A 21,212-nucleotide genomic window follows, 5' to 3' on the forward strand; every position below is an offset into this window, starting at 1 on the left:
TTACACATATTATCATATGATTTCCCCACCAAAAAATTTAATTTTGTAAAAAAACAAACTAGTTTTTCCAAGAATTGGTCAATTATAGCTCACAGATAAAATCTGATACGCCACTTGTTTTTGTAAAAAAGGCTTCACTGGAAAACAGTCTTATTCATTGATTTGTGTATTGTCTATGGTGGTTTTCACATGTTAACAGCAGTGTTCAGTTACAAACAGACTAGATGGACTTAAATATTTACTCTCTAGACCCTTACATAAAATTTAGTGACCCCTGATTGATTTTTCAGGCCTCACTTCCATTGCCACTGTTTTCATTTAAAATACTTAATTATATGAGTTTCCTAGATGATAACCAATTCCCATTGCCAACAACATTTACATGATCCCTATTAAAAGCAATGACTCAAGAAGAGAGTTTTTAAAATAAGAATTACTCATTCAGCCATCTCATGTTTTTCAAATATATAACTATAAAAAATCCAGCTTCTGACATGGAAAGGCTGTGGAATTGGTTGAGATTGGAGGGTGGTAAGGAGAAAGAGGTGAATTTTGAAAAGGCTTCCCATGTGATTCTGATAGATCTCTTCTCCTACTCTTAATCCCACTGATTAACCCTGACTTGAAAGCACTCACTCAATAACAAATAAGCTAGAAGACTACAAAGCTTTTCTGAGACTTATAACACCATCAATTAAAAAATAAATAAGTAAAAAACTTGAAAATTTTATTAACTTATAAGTCCTTTATACAAAAATAAAACTTAAATTTAAAACCTAAAATAGAAAATGAAAATGCTATTATATAAGTTGAGAAAAGCACCTTCCATTCTTCTACTTTTGCATTGACAGCTACCATGATTGGATCATCTTCTTCATTTTTTGCTTTCAGAAGATCTGTAAGTTCCTTCACCTAAAAGGTAACAATTATTTCAAGAAATGGTACTAATTGTTGTGACATAAATATATTTATTACATATGAATATTTATATATACTCAGATGTACCACATTACATAAGCTATTACTAGAGTAGCCCGTAACATATGATGGTTTCTGTATCTTTATACAGGTTGAGCAATACTAATCCAAAATTCTGAAATTTAAAAGGCTCCAAAATTATACACTTTTTGGCAATGATGGAATGCCACAACTGGAAAATTCATGCTGAACCTCATGTGATATATGTCAATTGAAAGGCAAGTACACTAAAAATATTGCCTAACATTTTTGGGGTATGAAACATAAATAAACTTAATATTTATATGTGGATCTTGTCTCCAAGGTTTCTCTTTACACATATACATATATTTCAAAATCTGAAAAAATTCAAAATCTGAAACACTTCTGTTAACAACCATTTCAGATAAGGAATACTCAACCTATAGTTGCACAATTTTCTTTAATTACTAGAGAATTGTATTTTTTAAACATTATTCTACTTTTTAAATAAGTTTATGCCCATATAAATAGTAAACAATGTATTGATTTCTAATACATTTATATATATTTATATTATATTCATTTTAAGATCTAAAGCTAAATGATATAACTTTCAAAAGTTATCAAGGGAAAATTACCTATTAAGGTCTAAAATGCATAAACAGGACTTCCATTTATATGTTTATTAAAATGTCACTTACATATTCCTAGATGGCAAGAATTACAAGATGTTTGTGAGGGAAATTCAAAACACATATGGACAAGAATATCATGAGGACAACATATTACAATATTAAGAAGAGAGACAAAATTCACATCCTAGAAAGTTAAAGTGCTTCCAATAAACAGTAATGAAACAACATGAAGTTTTAAATAAACTATCTTGACAATAATTCTTACTTGAAGTCTATAATGATCATTTTCTTTTTTTAACTGGTCCATTATATTATCAGTCTGATGAACAATAGCTTTCATTCTGTTATATTCATCGGTCATCTTTTCCATTTCCTGTACAGACTCTTCTAGGTTTTTTCTCATTTCTTGATTCTGAACTTCAATTTTCTCATTAGCTTCTGTTAAAGTCTAAAAAAGTTTATGATTTTATTATGAGTTTATGATTATGATTTTATTTTTATTTTTTGGCAGTACTGGGGATCGAACCTAGGATCTTACACATGCTGAGTAAGTGCTCTACCACTGAGCTAAACCCCCTGCCCTAAGAGACACTATAATTTTCAAAAAAGTTTTAAATAAAGTCAAACTTAATCTAAGTTAAAATTAAATGGAGACATTAATAACGCACTGCACAAAAGAAAATTGTTTATGTACCTTTAGGATAAATTGACATTAATCAATTAAATTACATTAAACATCAAGAATATTGTACACAGGATTTCAATTGTTCCCAAAATAGAAGATAGGCTTATATAAAAAGAATGAATGAAGAATTGGAACTTCAAAGATGCAATTTATTTCATGATTTATAAGTACATGATGGCCAATTTATAATGAAGAATTACATGGAGGGCTAAATACTAGATTTCATTATAGTGAAACTAAAGTTTATAAGAATAATTGCTTTAAATTGACTTTATTCATTTTACCTGAATTTCATCCAGATATTGGACAAGTTCATAGTTCTTTTTAGACAACTGTGATCGATAGTCACTGTCTTCTCCTCTTCTTGATAAAAGTGATTCTTTTTGTGAATCTATTTGTTTCTGGTAGTCAATAATATCCTGACGAAGCTGTTCATTCTGAAGGTAGATCAAAAACAACAGTCCTTTAAGAAATTATCCGAAACAACAAAACTATATCCTCTAAATATTGCTCTCAGAACATATCTTTAAATTTCCAAGGTTTTACCACCCTTAAAGCCTCACCTTTTTCTTTAGACGTTTGTTCTCCAGAAAAGGACAGGAAAAAGGTAATTAGGAATGAGAAAGGCAATATATAATTAAAAATAATAGACAGAAATTAAAGAAAGCAAAAATAAAGAAACTTTAGGAGATTTGAGTACATTATTTTGGATAATCAAAGAAAGTAAGAATATTAACTATCAAATGAAATGAAATATTTTGATTATGCTACTACATTAAGAATAAGCAATATACAAACATTATTTGGCTCCGAAGAACCAAATAATAATTAGAATTTACAAAACTTTGTGAGAACAAAAATTATTAAAAAATGCTGAATAAAATAAGAGCAATAAGAACAGAAATCCACTCCTATATTCAATTAACAAATTAGCAAAGAATGGATTATTGAATAGAAAGCAGGATTTTCAACACAGATCTAAGAGATGAAAGACCTGACATTTTGATTTATCTTCTAGTTCCTTGACACAAAATGGTATCATAAGATCAACTAATTTAAAAGCATAAGTTACTTGGAAGATTCCATTTCTGTTTACAATATAAATTTATGTAAACTTTTTTTAACAAGTATCTTTACTGAACCATCACAACTAAAATTTTTTACCAACCTCTCTTCTTAATTTGCTGTTTTCATTTTCTGCCTCCTCATTTCGAAGAGCCAACTAAAATGGTAAAAAAAAATAAATATGATAAAATTCAACAGCAATTTAATACAAAAACAAGTTTTTTTGGTTTGTCAATCTAAATTCTAAATCCTTTCCAATAAAGTAAAAAAAACAATTAACTATAAGGACTTCAAATCAACCTAACACAAATAAGACAAAAATCTATTCAAACTAAGGATTAGAAAGGACAAGGAAGACTCAGGTTAAAAGATTTTTTAAAAACCCATGCAAACTTAAAAACTAACAAGAACAAACAAAAAAATATAAATTAGTAAATAAATTAAAAATTTTAAACAATTATTCTCCTTTTTTCTTCCCCATTCCCAAAAAAATCTCTAATAAAATTAGTAGTTTTCTGCCAAAGATCATTATATTTTACTATTCTTCATGTCATTCATAGCTAGAAAACTCTTTGCTTCTAATTACTTAGAAATATATGTCAATGCATTAATAGTTAAATGAAGCAACCTGATATTAGACTGGCCTAGGCTAATATCTCTTGCCCATAGATTTCCAATAAAATGTGCACAAGGCATTTAACCTCTTAAAATCAGTTTTTTCATTTCATATGCTGACATAAAACTAAATAAGATAAAGTCCCTTAATATAATACTCAGTAAATAGAATTTTAAAATAATATGTATATATCTATAGAGTTTTCTTCTTCACATCCAAATGATTTTACTTTTGACTGTTTTGTTTTCTCAAATAAGCAAATATTATTATAATTGCCATGATAATTTTTATCACCTACTCTTCAATAAACAATCTGATACTTTACTTTTCTATTTTCTCCTTCTTGAGAAGACAGAATGATAACTTGTACAACCACATTTGAAAATCTACAATAAATAATCAAATGCAGTGTGTGAAACTTAATGGAACCTTGGATACTGACGGGTAGGCGGGGGTGCTATGAGAGAGATATTATTGGTCAAAAGAGGAAATTTGATTATGTACTAAATTATAATACAGAATCAATATTAAATTTCCCAAGTATGATAATTATACTGTGGTTATGCAGAATATCCTTTTTAACAGAGACATGCTGAAATGTTTTAAGTGTGAAGTTTCTACAATTAACTCTCATATAGCTCAGTAGAAAAAAAAGGCAGTGAAAGAGAAGTATTTCTGTGTGTATAAAGATAATGAAAGAAAGATAAAGCTAATGTTCAGAGTTATCAACTGGTGAATCTATATGTGGGGACTATGGATGTTTATTGTTTTTCTTACAATCTTCATGAAGGTCTGACATTTTTCAAAATAAAAAATTTAAAGAAAGTTCATAATAAAATGCAAAGTACAATTCAGATCTTAGAAGTTTGCCTGTTATTATTATCCTTTTATTTTCATCTGAAAATTAAGAAATAAACTATTGTATTCTGAATTGGAAAATTTTAACAAGAGAGAAGTCAAGAACTTAATAATAAAGTATTAATGTTACTGATGTTTTTTTCCCCTCGGCCTCTCAAATGTCACACTCTTAATGGGATTTCCTTCAAAGTATCTATTCCTCTTTCATTGCTTTATTAGGCATTTCTGAAATCCATTCTATAATCACTTTTCTGGCTTTGTTAGTATCTGTACTGATGAAAATAAATCCTCATCATCTGCCAAATGTCTTTCGTGAATTCCAGATCCACAAGTATCCTTTTTGAATATGAACTCAAACTTAATACATATAAAACTAAAATAATAATCTTGGCCAGGCAAGTGATGTACACTTGCAATCCCACAGAGGGATTACTTGAGAGGCTGAGGCAAGAGAATCAAATGTTACAGGCCAGCCTCAGTGACTTAGTGAGATACTGTCTGAAAACAAAAAAATAAAAAGGGTTTGGGATGTAGTTCATTGGTAAAGTATCCCTAGGGTCAATCTCCAGTAGAAAAAAAATCTCTAAACTCCTTTTGTGTCTCTTCTTAGTAAAAGGAACTATCTACCTACCTATCCAGTAGCCTAACACATAAAAACAGGCAGACTGTCCCATTTATCTGTCTTCTCCCACCATCATTCACCATGTGCAATTACATCTACTTCTCTCAAATATGTCTATGCATCTTAATCCCATCAGCTATTACCTTAATTAAGCCATCATTAGCATCTGCCTGAATTAACACAAATGTCTCCTTACTAGTTTTGGTTGTCTTCAATTTACTCTCCACAAAGCAGAGTAAACTTTAAAAATATAGACCTGATCTTGATATCGTGTTCAAAAATTTTCCTTCGAGTACTTTTAGAAAAGATAAACAAATTCCTTAGGAACTGGCCCTTACTTCTTCAGAGGACTCTTGAGTATTAAAATTAGGAAGGTGGGATAATACAGTGGACAAAAGCACAGACAATTGAGTAGGACTGTCTAGATTCAAATCCTGGCTTTATCATTTATTGGCTCTGTAACCATGGGCAATTACTTAACCTTTATGTATCTCTTAATTTCTTTATTGGTAACGTGGTAGAAATGACATCATACGAGATAAATTATCAAATGAAGAATAATGAATTAATGAATAATGCATAATATATATGAATTAACATAATAATTCATAATTAATGAATTGATGTATATAAAGTACATGGCACTGTTTTATCTATATTCAAGCCAAAATGAACAATTGTAGTTCCAGAACATACTACATACCTTATATCTAGATCTCAAAAAATGCTGTATTTTCTACCCCAGAATGCTTATTCCTGTTGCCACATTAATTCCTACTTCAGGTCTCATATCACTTCCCAAATCTCAACACTGAGTGACAAATCCCTCCAGAGAGTATCCCAGAGTATTTTTTTTAACTTTATATATTTCCCTATGGTATTTTTATTATTGATTGTGAAAATCTTTGAGAGTTAGATAATAGAAACTCACTGTACTCGAGTAATTAGCAGTCTTTGCTATGCTGTAAATACTTAATAAAACTGAATGAATGGTTAAGGGCAAAGTAGAAACTGCCAAAGAAACCCAGTGCCTATTAATTTTTCACACAAAACTTCAAGATCAAAGCATCCATTTCATAAATATAATTCTAATGTCCTCAGAAATATGTGCCTCCAAATATAAAGAATTAATCCTCAAAGTCACTAAAGTGCCTGGTGTGTATGTGTATGTATACATATACACACACTTTTTTTTTTCTTTTGGTACAGGGGATTTAATCCAGGAGCACTTGACCACTGGGCTACATGACCAGACCTATTTATTTGTTTGTTTGTTTATTTATTTTTGAGCCAGTGTCTTGTTAAGTTGCTGAGGCTGGCCTCAATTTTACAGTTATCTTGCCTCGGCTTCTGAAGGCTCTTGGATAACAGGGATGTATTACTGCACCCAGCTTCCATTACATGTTAAAGATACAATGACAAAATGAATAATGATATAAAACCTTAGAGACAGTATTATCAATATTTTTAAAAAGCAAAACCAGATGTTCTACAGACATCTTAACTTGAACAGTTAAGATTCATTGAAAAAAACATGCCTTACTTGTTCATTAACTTTCTTCTCTTTTTCCAATTCCTTTTCCATGTCCTCCAATTCCCTATCTTTTTGTTCCAATTGTTTTTCAAGTTGGCGAATTTCATCACGTAAAAATCGAGTGTCCCGTCCACCTGCAGACTGCTGAGCCATCTTAAAGTAATAAACCAAATGCTTAAATTAATTGCATTATATTTGGGTGTTCAAGTCCATCAACAAGGAAATAATTATCCTGATTTACAATTTCCATTATGCTTCAGTACCATACATTTAGAATAACATTACTTATGGAATAATTTTTTATTGTATTTTTAAAAATTTTTTATTCTAATTTGTTATATATATGAGAGCAGAATGCATTGCAATTCATATTACATATATAGAGCACAATTTTTCATATCTCTGGTTGTATACAAAGTATATTCATACCATTCATGTCTTCATGCATGTACTTAGGGTAATGATATCCATCTCTCATGCCACCATCTCTTTTACCCCAATTCCCCCTCCTACCTCTTTGCCCTATCTAGAGTTCTTCTAATACTCTCATGCTCTTGTTCCCAACCCCATTGTAAATCAGCCTCCTTATATCAGAGAAAACATTTGGCATTTGTTTTTTTGGGATTAGCTTACTTCACTTAGCATTATATTCTCCAACTCCATCCATTTACCTGAAAATGCCAGGATTTTATTCTCTTTTATTGCTGAGTAATATACTATTGTGTATATGTACCACATTTTCTTTATCCATTCATCTACTGAAGGGCATCTAGGTTGGTTCCACAGTTTAGTTATTGTGAATTATGCTGCTATAAACATTGATGTGGCTGTGTCCCTATAGTATGCTGTTTTTAAGTCCTTTGGGTATAGACTGAGGAGTGGGACAGCTGAGTCAAATGGCGGTTCCATTCCCAGCTTTCCAAGGAATCTCCATACTGCTTTCCATATTGGTTGTACCAATTTGCACTCCCACCAGCAATGTATGAGTGTGCCTTTTCCCCCTCATCCTCGCCAACACTTATTGTTGTTTAACTTCATAATAGCTGCCATTCTGACAGGAGTAAGATGAAATCTTAAGAGTAGTTTTGATTTGCATTTCTCTAATTGTTAGAGATATTGAACATTTTTTCATATATTTTTGATTGATGGTATATCTCCTTCTGAGAGGTGTCTGTTCAGTTCCTTGGCCCACTTACTGATTGGGCTATTTGTTTTTTTGGTGTTAGCTTTTTGAGTTCTTTATATTCCCTAGAGATTAGTGCACTATCTGATATGTGAATGGTAAAAATTTGCTCCCAAGATGTAGGCTCTTTATTCACCTCACTGACTGTTTCTTTTGCTGAAAAAAAGTTTTTTATTCTGAATCCATCCCATTAATTCTTTTTTTTTTTAAATCCCATTTATTCTTAATTTTAATTCTTGCTCTACAGGAGTCTTATTAAGAAAGTTGGGGCCTAATCCAACATGATGGCGATACGGGCCTACTTTTTTTTCTAATAGGCGCAGTGTCTCTTATTTAATTCCTAGGTCTTGAGGACCATTTTTTAAAGTCACTAACTTATTTACTCTGTGGTTCATGGGCAGACAACCCTTTAAGCACATCCTGAACCACTAAGCCACTAAGAAAGGACTCTTAATTTAATTACTTAGAGTCTGTTACAGCTACTAAAGCACAGGCACCAGACTAAACTACAAAGGCATAGAATGTAGGCAATGAATTATCAAGACATCTTCTAAGCCTTAGAGGTCTGAAACCAGGCTCCTATCCTCCTGCACATCTTAGTGCTCCTGGCTTGTCCCCTCTCTCATACCTGGAGTATTTAGATCAGAACTGTTATCTGCACTGTCTAGTTCAGCAGTCTCTACCTACATTTGGCTAGTGAGCATTTGAAATTCAGCTGTGCACAACTAAAGAAATGAATTTTTAATTTTAAGTTTAACAAACATAAATGTAAATACATACAAGTGCTATATCCTAACGTACTAGACAACCAGATTTAGGTTAGCTTTAAAAACCTGTAGTAAACCAAATCCAGTTTGACTGATATTTCTATTAATTTTAGGTCTTGGCCCAAAACATCAAAATCACTGGTTATCTAGCCTGTCCCATTTTTGCTTCTTCAACATACACTTTTGCCATCTCTCTCCCATCACCAAATTTTCTTTCTTCCTCTCCCTCAAAAAGTTTTCCACTAAGGTTTCACTCAAGAAAAATTAATATTTTACATCTTCTGTTTCTTTACAGAATCCTCTTTTCCACCTCTTTATCTTCTGTGATTTGCTTCTCTTAGGATATTAATTTCGTTGGAACTCTTCTCACAGGAAGTTGCTCTTTCTTTCAAGAACAGATGTTGGTATTTTCCTAAATTTATTCTATCCTGCAACTAATTTCCATGTTATCATCCCTAACATTCCTCCACCATCCTGTAAAAACTCCAGCTGCTTTAGATGTCACAAGATACTATTCCATCTCTACATACTCACAATAGCAGCAAACCATCAATTTCCCAGTTGCTCCTTAAAATTCACTGGAATTTTATGTATGAGTTAACTCATACTCTCCCATCAAAAGCTGACCTAAGCAATTTACATATTCACATAACTTTGACCAGTCTTTTCTTTTTTTTAAACTTGTTTCTTGAATTCAGTCTGCCATACCTACAACAAATCCTTGTCTAAGCAGGAACATTTTCTCAATTATCCCCAACAGACCTGTCCTTTGACCTCAAAGGACTCTATACTATAATCCCTTGAATTTATTTCCCCTTTCCTATCTCTTGTCTTCTCATCTACAATCTCATCTACAATCTCTCAACTTCTAAAAAATAAACCTACAAACATAAGACCTTCTGTGTACATTCACTCTTCCTTCCCTCCTAATACAAAGGAAGAGGGTCTTCCTCCTTTCCAAGTCAGTCCTTTGTACCTTCTCAGAAACCTTAACATATTTAGTTCTTCAACAATATGTTCATATTTTAGCACTTAGCTTTGTCAAAAGTGACTTCTACCATATCCTTTTGTCACTGTTCCTCAAACCTTCACATCCTCCCCTTTATTTCAATTACTAGTAATCTTCTGGAGTATTCTATAAACTATAAGCTCCATCTAGCTCTTAGTATATTTATATTATCATAATTGGGTATTTAATTCACAACACATAAGTATTTATTACACTGAACAAACAACTGAGTACAATGTCAACTTCTTGATTTTTCTTAAGAAATAATAATCAAAAAATATTGAAATAATACAGTTAATGACAACTACTCCTTAGGAAATAAAAAAGGACTTACCTCCAGTTCATTTTCCAGTTTCATTACTTTCGTTTTTAATTGATTTTCTATTAAAAAAAAAAAAAAAGGCAAATGGTTCAACTGGTTAGATTTACCTCAAAACAAATTTTGAAATGCATTTCGATAAAACAATAAGATTATTTAAAAATATTACATTATAACAAGACTATGTAAAAGTAACCATTATATACCATATCCACAAAATAGATCTAGAAATGTCTTCAAAACAAATTTAATTTATTTATTTCCTAGAATATATTAAATTTGATTTTCTACTATTCAACAAATAAATAGAATGGTTAACACAATAAAGTTTTTCTCAAGACACTTACCAAATTTTGCTTGTTCTTCTCCAGCTTTTTCAACTTCTTCCAAAGCTAACTCTACTTCTTGAGCTTTCATCTAAATATTAAAAGAAAAATAAAGTTACTTGAATATACTTTTATACTAAAATGTGTTAAAAATAAAAATTGTTTTATTTGCTGTTCTAATCCTTAGTGCCTGCAGTGGCTGGCACATGGGAACAGTCAATAAATGTTATTTGAATGAATAAATGAATGATTTTCTATCCTAAGGTTATAATGCATAGAGCTGCAACAGTTTGAAGCGTTTTTGATTCTTCTTTTAACCTCAACTCTTAAATGCAAGATTAAAACTTCTTCCTTTGAGATGTTTTCACAAATATTTTGTCTATTCAATTGTTTCTATTCTAGTTCACAAATTTATGTCTGAACTCCTTCAAGATGTTATAGCTGTTCAGTTCCAATTCCCTTCATTTTCTCCTATATAACAGCCAATTTTTTCTTTTCTAAGGCATATTTTTGTATCTTGTCAATTATGATTTAAAAGCCTTCCTTGCCAGTAGCATACAGTACACCTTTAAGACCCTTAATAACCTATCCCAACCTGTCCATACAACATCTGCTTTCTCTACAACCTGCTACAAACTTCCTGCACTTGTTTCCTCAAATAAAAACATATTTCCTATTCTAATATTTACTTATAACCTCCAGCTTTAGAATCCTCTTAGCATCTCACCACTGCCTTTCACTTATCTAAAACTACTCCTCAGTCTTCATCATTTTACCAAATCTTCTGATACAACTTAAATCACCATTCCTCCCAACAAATCTCTACAACACTCAATGTCTGCATTTCTCATTTGGACTTCAAGATGTATGTCCTTATGTTATTTTTAAACATTCCTATTCCATTTCCCTAACACATTCTTTTAGGAAATTTAGAGTAAAAAATTCTCTTTTATACAAAATTTTCAATTCACATTTGTTAACTTATTTTTGAGTGTTGCTCTAGACATTACTAAGTAATTTCATAGAGATTACCTTATGTAATAACAGACACTGAAATCTAAGAGTCAAAGTTACTATTAAAATATACTGCATACAAACCTTCATTAATGACTGAGTAATTCTGAAAAGATGGATCACATTTTCTTGATTTTCATTTTTTAGGTCACTTACTTCCACCTAAGCAAACAGAAAAGCAACTATTTTATAACCTTTAAGCAAAATATAAGAACTCTTCCAATTTTAGCATTCAATGATTTCAGAGGCAACTTAAATTTATCACAATTGTCTCTGTATCATTTATTTATTAACCACCTTGGATAAGGAAATCAATAAATTGTCTGCCAGTTCTTCTTGACGAGGCAGGTCATCTGGGTCAATTTTTATTATTTCTTTCCAGTTTATATTAGGTGACATCTTGAATTCTTTTACTGTGCTCCACTACCTGCAACAAAACAGGTGCGAATTAGCATCTTCCAGGTAAAAGGCAATATTGTGTTTACGGTATAAATGTAACTCTACAATGCTTTAGCAAAAAGCTATAAGGCCCTTTCATCGTAAAACATACAAGTATGCAAAGCAGCCTTGACCAAAAAGATAGCTTTCCGCACCGGCTAAATAAAACATAACTTCTTTGATAAAGCTAATCTAGGTCAGAACAATCTGAGTCCTCTTCTCCACGACCCCAACACCGAAGCTTGTGAGCACCCGATGGTGTTTGGAAGGATGAAAATGATCCCTGATTCTGAGAAGCAGGAACCGAGGGTTTTAAAAGTGCTCAAATGCGCAAATAAATAACTGAAATGAGTGAAGCTGTGCCACAGAAACGAACTGAGGCAAGAAGGCTGGATTGCAAACCAGAGGATAGAAGGGGCGGGGTGGTGGCCAGGCTGTTGCGTGGGATCTCAAGCTAAAGAAGTCGCTTGCGAAGAGACTACCGCTTAAGAGGCTCCACCCACCTAGACCAAGCTTGGCAACCAGGTATAGTTCCTCATCCACCGCACCCACCACGACGGGCCCCGCCGTGGCCCGTAGTGGCTCCTTTTCGCCGTCCCACGAGGACTTTAGGTCCCGCCAACTGGTCGCGAGCAAGATAACGCGGCGGCGGCTGCTAAGCGACACCATTCCCCACCCACCCAAGGCCGGAACAAGGCCCCGGATGCCTGGAGAGCCTACATTTTACGACCGTGGATGATGCTTTACGCTTAGTCTTCACGCCCCGCTCCTGGACTCGGGGTTGAGGACGAGGAATTTGACCAGAGTGAGGACTCGAGCTTCCAGAGTGCAGTTCTACCTTGCGACAGTGCATGCTGGGAAGTGAAGTCACTGAGAGGAGAAGATAGGGAGTTCCCAGCGTGCAATGCGGAAGGCTGCGACGGTACTGGGGAGACGAGGGAAAGACCGGGAGGCGGGAGGCGCGGTGGCTGAAGTGTGTCCTCGCCGGCGGCCTGAAGGAGATAGAACATGACTGTGTCTTCCATGGCGTCAATCGCTGGGCCGCTCTTCTTGAGATTTCCCTAAGCTGTGCCCTGGTGGATCCGCTCCCAGGTGAGGTCGGGTTGTGGGTCAGTGGCTAGGGAGGAGTTGAGGGCTGCAATCCCGGTTTAGAGAAGCCCCAACCCTTGGGGCTGAAGGGCCTGACCCGGTTCTGGAGAGGTGGGAAGGCACCACCTTCTTTTTAAGCGCGTGCAAGGGGCGCCCAGGGTAGTGTCTCCTGTAGAAAACGGGTGGGAAAAGTTTTAGCTTCATTTAACATGGGATTTGCGGTGATGCGTTGAAGTAGGGGCTGCGCAGCGATCATGGTTTAGGGCGAGTGAAGAATTCAGAGGACGCTGCATCCTCGACTCCACGGGTCTTATCCCCCCAGAGTACCTTTGCCTTCAAGGATTGAGGGGCTTCACGGAATGAAGACTGAAAAGGTAGTACGAGTGAAGGTTCTAGAAAGGAAAGGCAGTACTTATTTGGGCCACTGTGGGAGCTGGAAAGAGAAAGGCCCCCAAGATTCACCAGTACTGCTGCTGTCACTTGGCTTGGTTCTTGAGGATGATAGTGCCTTCTCAGGTGTTTAACAGTCTTACTTGTCCAAATTTTGAACATCTTGCTGCTTTCAACTATCTGTAATATAATAAGTAGGCAACTTTTCTTAGGAAGCTGAAGGCATGAAATCTAAGTGGCATTTCTAACTGTGTCTACCAATGTTTTCCCTTTCCATGTTTTTTAAAGCACATTTTTATGCTATAAATGACAGTAAATATTCCTTTCAAAAGTGGATAATAGACTGTCTCTAAACCGCGTGTTTGGGTAAAACAAAAACAGCTCAGGAAAAAATAAAAACATACCAATTTTGTGAAATAAATTTTTAAAATATTTATCAGATTTGTAGGAATTATTATGTATTTACTTTTATGAAAGATTATGTCAAATATATCATTTATTCTTTGAAACAGTCTAGTAAAATTAATATTTACATTGTTCTCACTTTTCATTTAAATGAAGAAGTTGAAGCTTAGAAAGGTTAATTCTCTGCTGTGACTTAAAAAATGTAATTAAGTACAGATCTTTCTGGCTAGAGGAATGACATACCAGGCCTCCTCAGACATTCTGGAGAGCAATATTTGTGTACTTGCTCTTTAGACTTGCTGCTTTATTAAATATTACTCTCATTTTTTAACTTTCTTGCTCAAGAAATTGAATTGAATTCTTGAAACTTAAATAAGTATCTTTGTAATTTGGCAGAGATCAAAGTCAATATTTATCGATCACATGTAATGTCATGTATGTATTTACTACTGCATATTTCATATTAGGAATTTGTTATTTTTACAGCAGCACTTTGCTTTTATTTTCACTTATTTTCTTTTTACTCATGTATTAGATTTGTTTGTATTGGTCTTTTCTATCCTGCTTCGCTCACTTTCTCCTTAGTATTTATGTTCTCAACAATTCATATTGCCTGGTCTAATGGTAAGTTTTATTCTTATTTTTTTAGAAATGAGAATAGGTTCAGAGAAATTCAGTAATTTCCTAATAATGAATGAAGCTAAGATTGTAAATCTCAATGGCATTCAACTAAGAGCAAAGTCTTATCTTAAGTTTAATTCTTTAACTCATCCTAATATTTTTGAGTTCGTACACTGCACTACAGGGATACAGCAGTAATTAATTTTTCTGTGGTCTAGGTTCTTATGCTTTGTAATGTGTATCTAACTGTAAATGAGGAAATTTAACTCAGGGACAGTATAGGAAAAGGCTTAAAACTCTCCATTAATTTTCATCACTTTTTCTGCATCAGTTTTTGCCAAGAGATATATTTATGTGACAATTTTGTAAATAGCCTTGTTACAGGAACACTTGCCTGGACCTGCCTCTTTTTCCTAGGCTTTTATGAATAGTTTTATCTAGCCAAAATCACTTGACAAGAAAGCCTTGCATTTTATAATTGCTAACCCGATTCTGTGTTCTAAACAACTTATGTTCCTTAGATGTTACTTCCTTTTTGCTGACTTAACAAAAATATAAATGATCTTTAGAAATTTTGTATACTATTGTATATAGCAAAGGCTTTGTTTTACCTTGTTTTCAGGGAGAGGAATAAGTTTTCAACAAGAAGCTACTTGTCTTCCTTCGGCATGAGTAGACTAGAAAGATTAATAGGGTTCAGTGTGAATAGTCATGGCCCACAGCACATGCCAGAAGAGTTTTTCAAAGTTTAAAATAATAATAAAACACAGTAGACTACTCTTATTGTTAGTGATGGTATAATAATGAAATTTGGGAGAACTAACTCAATTTCCAAAAAGAAAAAAATGAACTGGGAGGACTTAATCCTTTGTGTTAAGTATTGCCAAATTCATATAAAATTTTCCTATAGATTCATCTCCCCCCACTATACTATTAGATTTTGACAGAAAATTAGCACCAATATAATGTTGTTGGAAAAATTGTATTTTGAATTTTTTTAATGTATCTCATGAGTGATTATTAATTACAGTTGGATCTTACGACATTTCAGTTTTGTAAGTAATCTTAAATCAGTCATCCATTTAAACTACATGCACTTACAAGTGTTCTTATATGCTAGTTAAAAAACACAAACACAAATTCCTACAACTAAAAGCAGTGGTCAATTACATTGTTATAGTATGGCCTCCAATGAATCATGTACATCTCTCCTCTATCCCCTTTGTAACCTCTTGCCATCACCTCAACCTTTATTTTGCAGATGATTCTTAGGGACTATATTGACTTCACAACTGAGCACATAACATACACTAAGAGGACCACCTCTGTCCCTTTTTCTCCTGTTCCCTTGGGGAATGTTTAAAAACAAGTTACAATTTCTCCCACATTCATTTTGGATTCTTTCCCACTTTGCTTTGCAGTTGTCTTTATCTTTACATATTTACACCTGCCGTTTTTAAAAATATCTTCACTGTCATTTGAGTGTGGGGTTGGGCGGGAGATAAGGCAAATGCTTTTTCAATCTCTCCACATTCTTCAAACAAAAGCATCATCAACTTTTTTGTGTGGATTAGTGGTGGTGTACAAGTCCATACCTTGAAACATGGTTAAGCACTTCTGGATTCAAGATGAACCCTATGTAATTTCTCTTTTAGTTGAAAACTGTACTTTCCCAAAGGATACAGCTGATTTCCCTTCTACTTTGTCAAAGAGGATTTTGCATTTTTTTTTAAGTCTAGTACATTCTAAGTTCTTACTATCTGATCACAAAAATCCTTTAATTCCTTCTCATGTATTATACATTCTTTGTGTTTATGTATCCTTTTAAAGTTTACATCTGATTTTAAATCAGCACCTACTCTTCCTATACAGGTAGAACTTTTACTGCCGAATGAAGTTTTGATTTTATTTCATATTCTTCCTCTGACCTGGCCAGAACTCCAAAGATATATCTCAAATTTTAGATTGTTTGGCTCTGTGGATGGTGTATTTGTTTCCTATTGCTGCTGTAAAAAAAAAAATTATCAAAAAATGTAAGAGATTATTAAAACTCATTTTATTATTTTGTATTTCTGGAGGTGAGATATTCAAAATGGCTCTCAGTAGACTAAGATTGAGGTATCAATAGGGCTGTTCTCCTTTTACAGGCTCTAATGAAGAATATGGGCTTTTTGTTGTTTCTTTGTTTGTTTTGACTTTTTCACTTTCTAGAACTGGACCGTTCATTGGTTTATGGCCCCTAACCAGAAATCATTTACTCTGAGCTCTGTTTTTTGACTTGTCCATCTCCCTCTTTGACTTGTTAAGGACTCTTGCCATTATATTGGGACCACTCAGATGGATGATCTTTTGAACTTAAAATCCTTAAGTGAGACTTTAACACCTGTAAAGTCTCTTTTGCCACCTAAAAGGTTCACAGGTTCAGAGGATTGGAACATGAATAATTTGGAGTGTCATTATTCTGCCTCCTTCAGGAAGTAACACTAAATTAATGGTAATGACACATCACAGGCCAGATAATTCTATTGTTGTTTGTTTTTTGAGAGTACTTTCCAACTTTATCTTGATTATGAAGCTGATTTTTTCCCCCAGGTATCATCCAGTTAATATAGTTCTTTCTTCTCTAAACTATTCCTTCGTTGAATCCTTTCTAAGCATTTTATTTTTATTAATCTTTTCTTGTATTTTATGTTCATTTTTTAAAAATTGTCATCTGTGAAACCTATTCGCCAGACTAAAAACTTTTGTTGTAATGGGACAAAGAAAAAAGTGATAAAGATCTGTGTCATAATCTCATATGCCCAAAGGGCCAAGCAGATAATATAAGTAAATAAATCTGGGGAAAGACAGGAAGAAATAGTAGGACTGTAGTTAACCAACTACCATGTAACTGACTTAGAACATTCAGGACAAGTATTTTTACAAGATTTTTGCCCAACTAAACTAGGTTGCAGTACCTCTGATTTAGATTGGGTTTTAGATACAAAGTACTAAATTGAAAGTTCCATTGACACTTTGGAAAAACCAATTGCTCATTGTTTTTTCAAGTATTTGTTTTCCCACAAAAATTAGGCACATCTGGAAGATCCATTGCTAGTTGTTTATAATTACCTTACATATATCTGCTTTCCAGGTGTTTTGATCTATGACAATTGATAGAGTTCATTATCCAGTTAGCTAGAAACAGATCAAAGATTAAGTGGTATGATAAAGAACTATACTAGGGGTATGAAAGCACTCTTGAAGAAACATTTAATTTTGCCCTAGGTTAGAAATATAAAGAGATAATCAATTTATGCTTCTTAGAGGTGAAAGGCATTTGAGTTGAGCTTTTCTCTAGAAGGATTAACATGCTTTATTAACACTCCTTACATATTATCCATCTACCAAATTGTGCTTACTTAAAAAATAAAAAGTGTTGCCTGTTTTATTTAATTTTCCCTGTTGTTGTTGTTTCCAGTTTTTGCCCAAAAGTTCTTGTGGAAAAGATGGCTGATATTAATCTCAAAGAAGTAACCTTAATAGTAGGTGTGGTTACTGCATGCTATTGGAACAGCCTCTTCTGTGGTTTTGTTTTTGATGATGTTTCAGCAATATTGGATAATAAAGACCTGCATCCATCTACACCTTTAAAAACTTTATTTCAAAATGATTTCTGGGGAACTCCTATGTCTGAGGTAAGTAAATACTTATTATATGAGACATGATTTGTACTTGTATTAAATTGGGCAGGAAGTTGAAGATGTGATTACAAAGTCTGTTTCTGGCTGAGTAGGTCTCTTTTTTTTCTGTCTTGTTAAGTCAGGCAGAAGAGATGATTTGTAATTGTGATATATTTAACCATTTTAAAATATAGTAACTTCAGTATAAATAGATTAGACTATAAGGGTAAAAATAATCAGTACATATGTTGCCGGTTTCACAAAATTATGTCATATCTCATATTTTGATTTTATATTCAGAACTTTAAAATTGTGTTCATTTTCCTGAAGATGTTTTACTCTGCCTTTATTATGAAGGTCAGTGTTAGGCTATTCAGGATTAAACCCTTATCAGCTTGGGATCTTACAGATGATCTAATATTAGTTTTATTAAACACCTTGAGAAAAATAAATGAAATTATCTATCTAAAATGCCTGTCATTTAGACTTTAAATAAATTGTTATTGAAACATATGTAATACTCTATTTGTTTCTTAGTCATTATTTGTAACCTCTTTTCTCATTCTCCAAATTTGAAAGCTTCTCAAAGGTGGGGCTGGGTACTTCATTACTTTAGTCATAAACATATAATAAATTTTTTTATTACATAGGATGACCTTATTTTCCTTATTAAATAGGCTGACCTTATTTTCCTCCATCCTTCCTTAAAAATATTTTTGATATTAAGAGGAAAGTATGACCCTATTATGTCATAAATTATTTCTAGAGAATTTATTTTCCTCTATCCCTGCCCTTTATCCCCAAAGACTCTTAAAAATTTGTATCCATCTCCCCAACCTATGCTGGTATATTTTATGATTTGAGTTGAGATTTTGTGGTTGAGATTTTGAACTGGAAGTTTAGCTGGCCAGATAAAGGAGTTCATAAAAAACTATCGTGTCATGGTGTTGATGCTGTTTTGTGGTTTTATTTTTTCAGCATTGCAAACTGAAAATTTGATTTTGTTCAGAGTGCCCAGAAGTAGGCAGACTATAAGAACTCATTAACATACTCAAACAGAATGATGAACAAACTAGAATAACAGTTTATTTATAATCAAGAATATAGTTTGAGGGCTGGGGATATGGCTCAGTGGTAGAGTGCTTGCTTTGTATGTATGAAACACTGGGTTCGATCCTCAGCACCACATAAAAGTAAATAAATAAAATAGATGTTTCTACAACTAAAAAAATATTTTAAAAAAGAATATAGTTTATTTTATTTATTCCTTTATTTTGATGAACATATTCTCTCCTATCCTGTAGATAAATGTGACACTACAGAAAATTTTTTCTATAGATTATTGAGTTGTTATATGAGGTTTCACAGTAAGCCTGAAATTAGCACATCCAAATATCTAAAATGATTGATATTAAGTAATGATAGCTTGTAATGCCTGTGTACGTATGTGTGTGTTCAGACTTAAAAAGAATTTTTTGCCAGGATACATTTAAAGACATATTTTGGGCTTAGGGCAATCTCTTGAGCCATATGAATACAACTACTACCTTATTAGGGACCTTTGGATCACTGTGGATTATCACTATGGAAGATCATTATGGTTCTTAATGATTGGATTATATCTTTAGTGGGTCCATTGTATGATTATGTAGTAGGATCCGTTTGATAATTCAGTGGATCACAACATTGTATCCTGGAATATGTTCAAAATATTTTAAAAATCATTACCAAGGCTATATGTAGTTACTTAGATATTTTTCAGATTTGGATGTGTACATATACATTGGTATTTTTTATCTTCTTTTGCTTGTACACATGTGTGATCTTTTGGTGATTGTTTTTGTATGGATTTGAGTAGGTTTTCAGTAAGTTATCCAGGATGTTCTATGGTATAGCTACAGCTTAGAACCACTGAGCTAATGAGCCACATACTCTTTTGGCATTTGATCAATAAAGTACCTTATATTAAGATAACTTTTATTATGGTAACCTCTGCAGAACTTTTTTGCCATTCTATGTTGAGGAACAGGGAGCTTATTCATTCATTATATTCATGCTTGTTTCTGCTGTCAACTAAATATCAAAAGTAATTCAGTTTTTCTTTAATATACCTAAATTTAATAATGACCTGATTTGTTCATAGTGGCCTTAGCTATTTTGCATTTTCACAAAACCTGATGTCTAATAAGAAGATTATTATTTGTGATAGTGGAATCTTTAGTAGATTTCTAATGAATTATTTAAATAATTAGTTATATCAATTATAAACCTTTTAGTTGATCATTACCTGTAACATAATGTACATCTAATAGAACTAACCAAGCAATTATGTCTCCTGCAATTTAATTTATGTTTATCTTTCTGCTTTCTGATTTCTTTCATGTGGCAAATAAGTTTTACATATTTGTCATACTAACACTATAGGTACTTAGAAGGTTTCTGTTGTCTTTTTCTGCTTTCTAGTAAAATTGTTAATTCAGCACAGTACCTTACAATTTTAGATGCCTCAGGTTAAGCTTGAAGTATGTACTGGAATAACTAAGCAACAAAGAATATTCTAAATAGGTGGCATATCATAGAATATGTATGATGTTAAATACATCAATACAGCGATGTTAAAAATGTTCCTAATTTCAAAATAGAGAATGTTTGTTCTTTGTATCTACTGATATTCCTTAGTAAGGAAGAGTAAGGTTGAGTCTATACCTTTGTGACAGAGAAAACAGAATATCAGATGTAGAAAAGAAACTAAGTGGGCCCAGGGTTGAAGCTCAGTGGTAGAGTGCTTGCCTAGCACATGTGAGGTACTGGGTTCAATCCTCTGCATCACATAAAAATAAGTAAATAAAATAAAGGTATTATGTCTATCTACAAATGGAAAAAAAAACACCTTTAATTTAAAAAAAAAAAAAATAAAAGAAGCTAAATGTAAATATCCTTTACGTAAAACTGAAAACAAGTAAGTAGATAATATATATTTTTGAACTGTGTATTTTATTCTTAAATCTACTTTGATTTTGTCTTTTGATAAAAAG

At 33.0% G+C, this 21,212-nt stretch overlaps 2 protein-coding genes across 3 annotated transcripts in view; one reads left to right on the plus strand and one right to left on the minus strand.

Annotated features, from left to right (window-relative positions):
* Cep290 (centrosomal protein 290) overlaps positions 1 to 12,596 on the minus strand; it is a 90,073-nt gene extending 77,477 nt beyond the window's left edge. The window contains exons 1-10 of the mRNA XM_076854916.1: positions 12,514 to 12,596; positions 11,870 to 11,999; positions 11,657 to 11,734; positions 10,580 to 10,649; positions 10,248 to 10,294; positions 6,964 to 7,107; positions 3,428 to 3,481; positions 2,544 to 2,696; positions 1,840 to 2,022; positions 823 to 912 (exon numbers count right to left, since the gene is read on the minus strand). Of these exons, the coding sequence (XP_076711031.1) occupies positions 823 to 912; positions 1,840 to 2,022; positions 2,544 to 2,696; positions 3,428 to 3,481; positions 6,964 to 7,107; positions 10,248 to 10,294; positions 10,580 to 10,649; positions 11,657 to 11,734; positions 11,870 to 11,971 (921 nt within the window). The 5' untranslated portion in view covers positions 11,972 to 11,999; positions 12,514 to 12,596. The remainder of the gene's footprint in view (positions 1 to 822; positions 913 to 1,839; positions 2,023 to 2,543; positions 2,697 to 3,427; positions 3,482 to 6,963; positions 7,108 to 10,247; positions 10,295 to 10,579; positions 10,650 to 11,656; positions 11,735 to 11,869; positions 12,000 to 12,513) is intronic.
* Positions 12,597 to 12,903: 307 nt separating this feature from the next.
* The window catches only part of Tmtc3 (transmembrane O-mannosyltransferase targeting cadherins 3), a 53,983-nt gene continuing 45,674 nt past the window's right edge, over positions 12,904 to 21,212 (plus strand). The window contains exons 1-2 of one of the 2 annotated variants that reach the window (XM_076854918.1): positions 12,904 to 12,932; positions 17,976 to 18,192. In XM_076854918.1, the coding sequence (XP_076711033.1) occupies positions 18,004 to 18,192 (189 nt within the window). In that variant the 5' untranslated portion in view covers positions 12,904 to 12,932; positions 17,976 to 18,003. Of the gene's footprint in view, positions 13,103 to 17,975; positions 18,193 to 21,212 lie in introns of both variants that reach the window. The other variant, XM_076854917.1, reaches the window with a different exon arrangement.

Source organism: Callospermophilus lateralis, chromosome 4, assembly GCF_048772815.1.
Source record: "Callospermophilus lateralis isolate mCalLat2 chromosome 4, mCalLat2.hap1, whole genome shotgun sequence".
Taxonomy (NCBI): Eukaryota; Metazoa; Chordata; class Mammalia; order Rodentia; family Sciuridae; genus Callospermophilus; species Callospermophilus lateralis.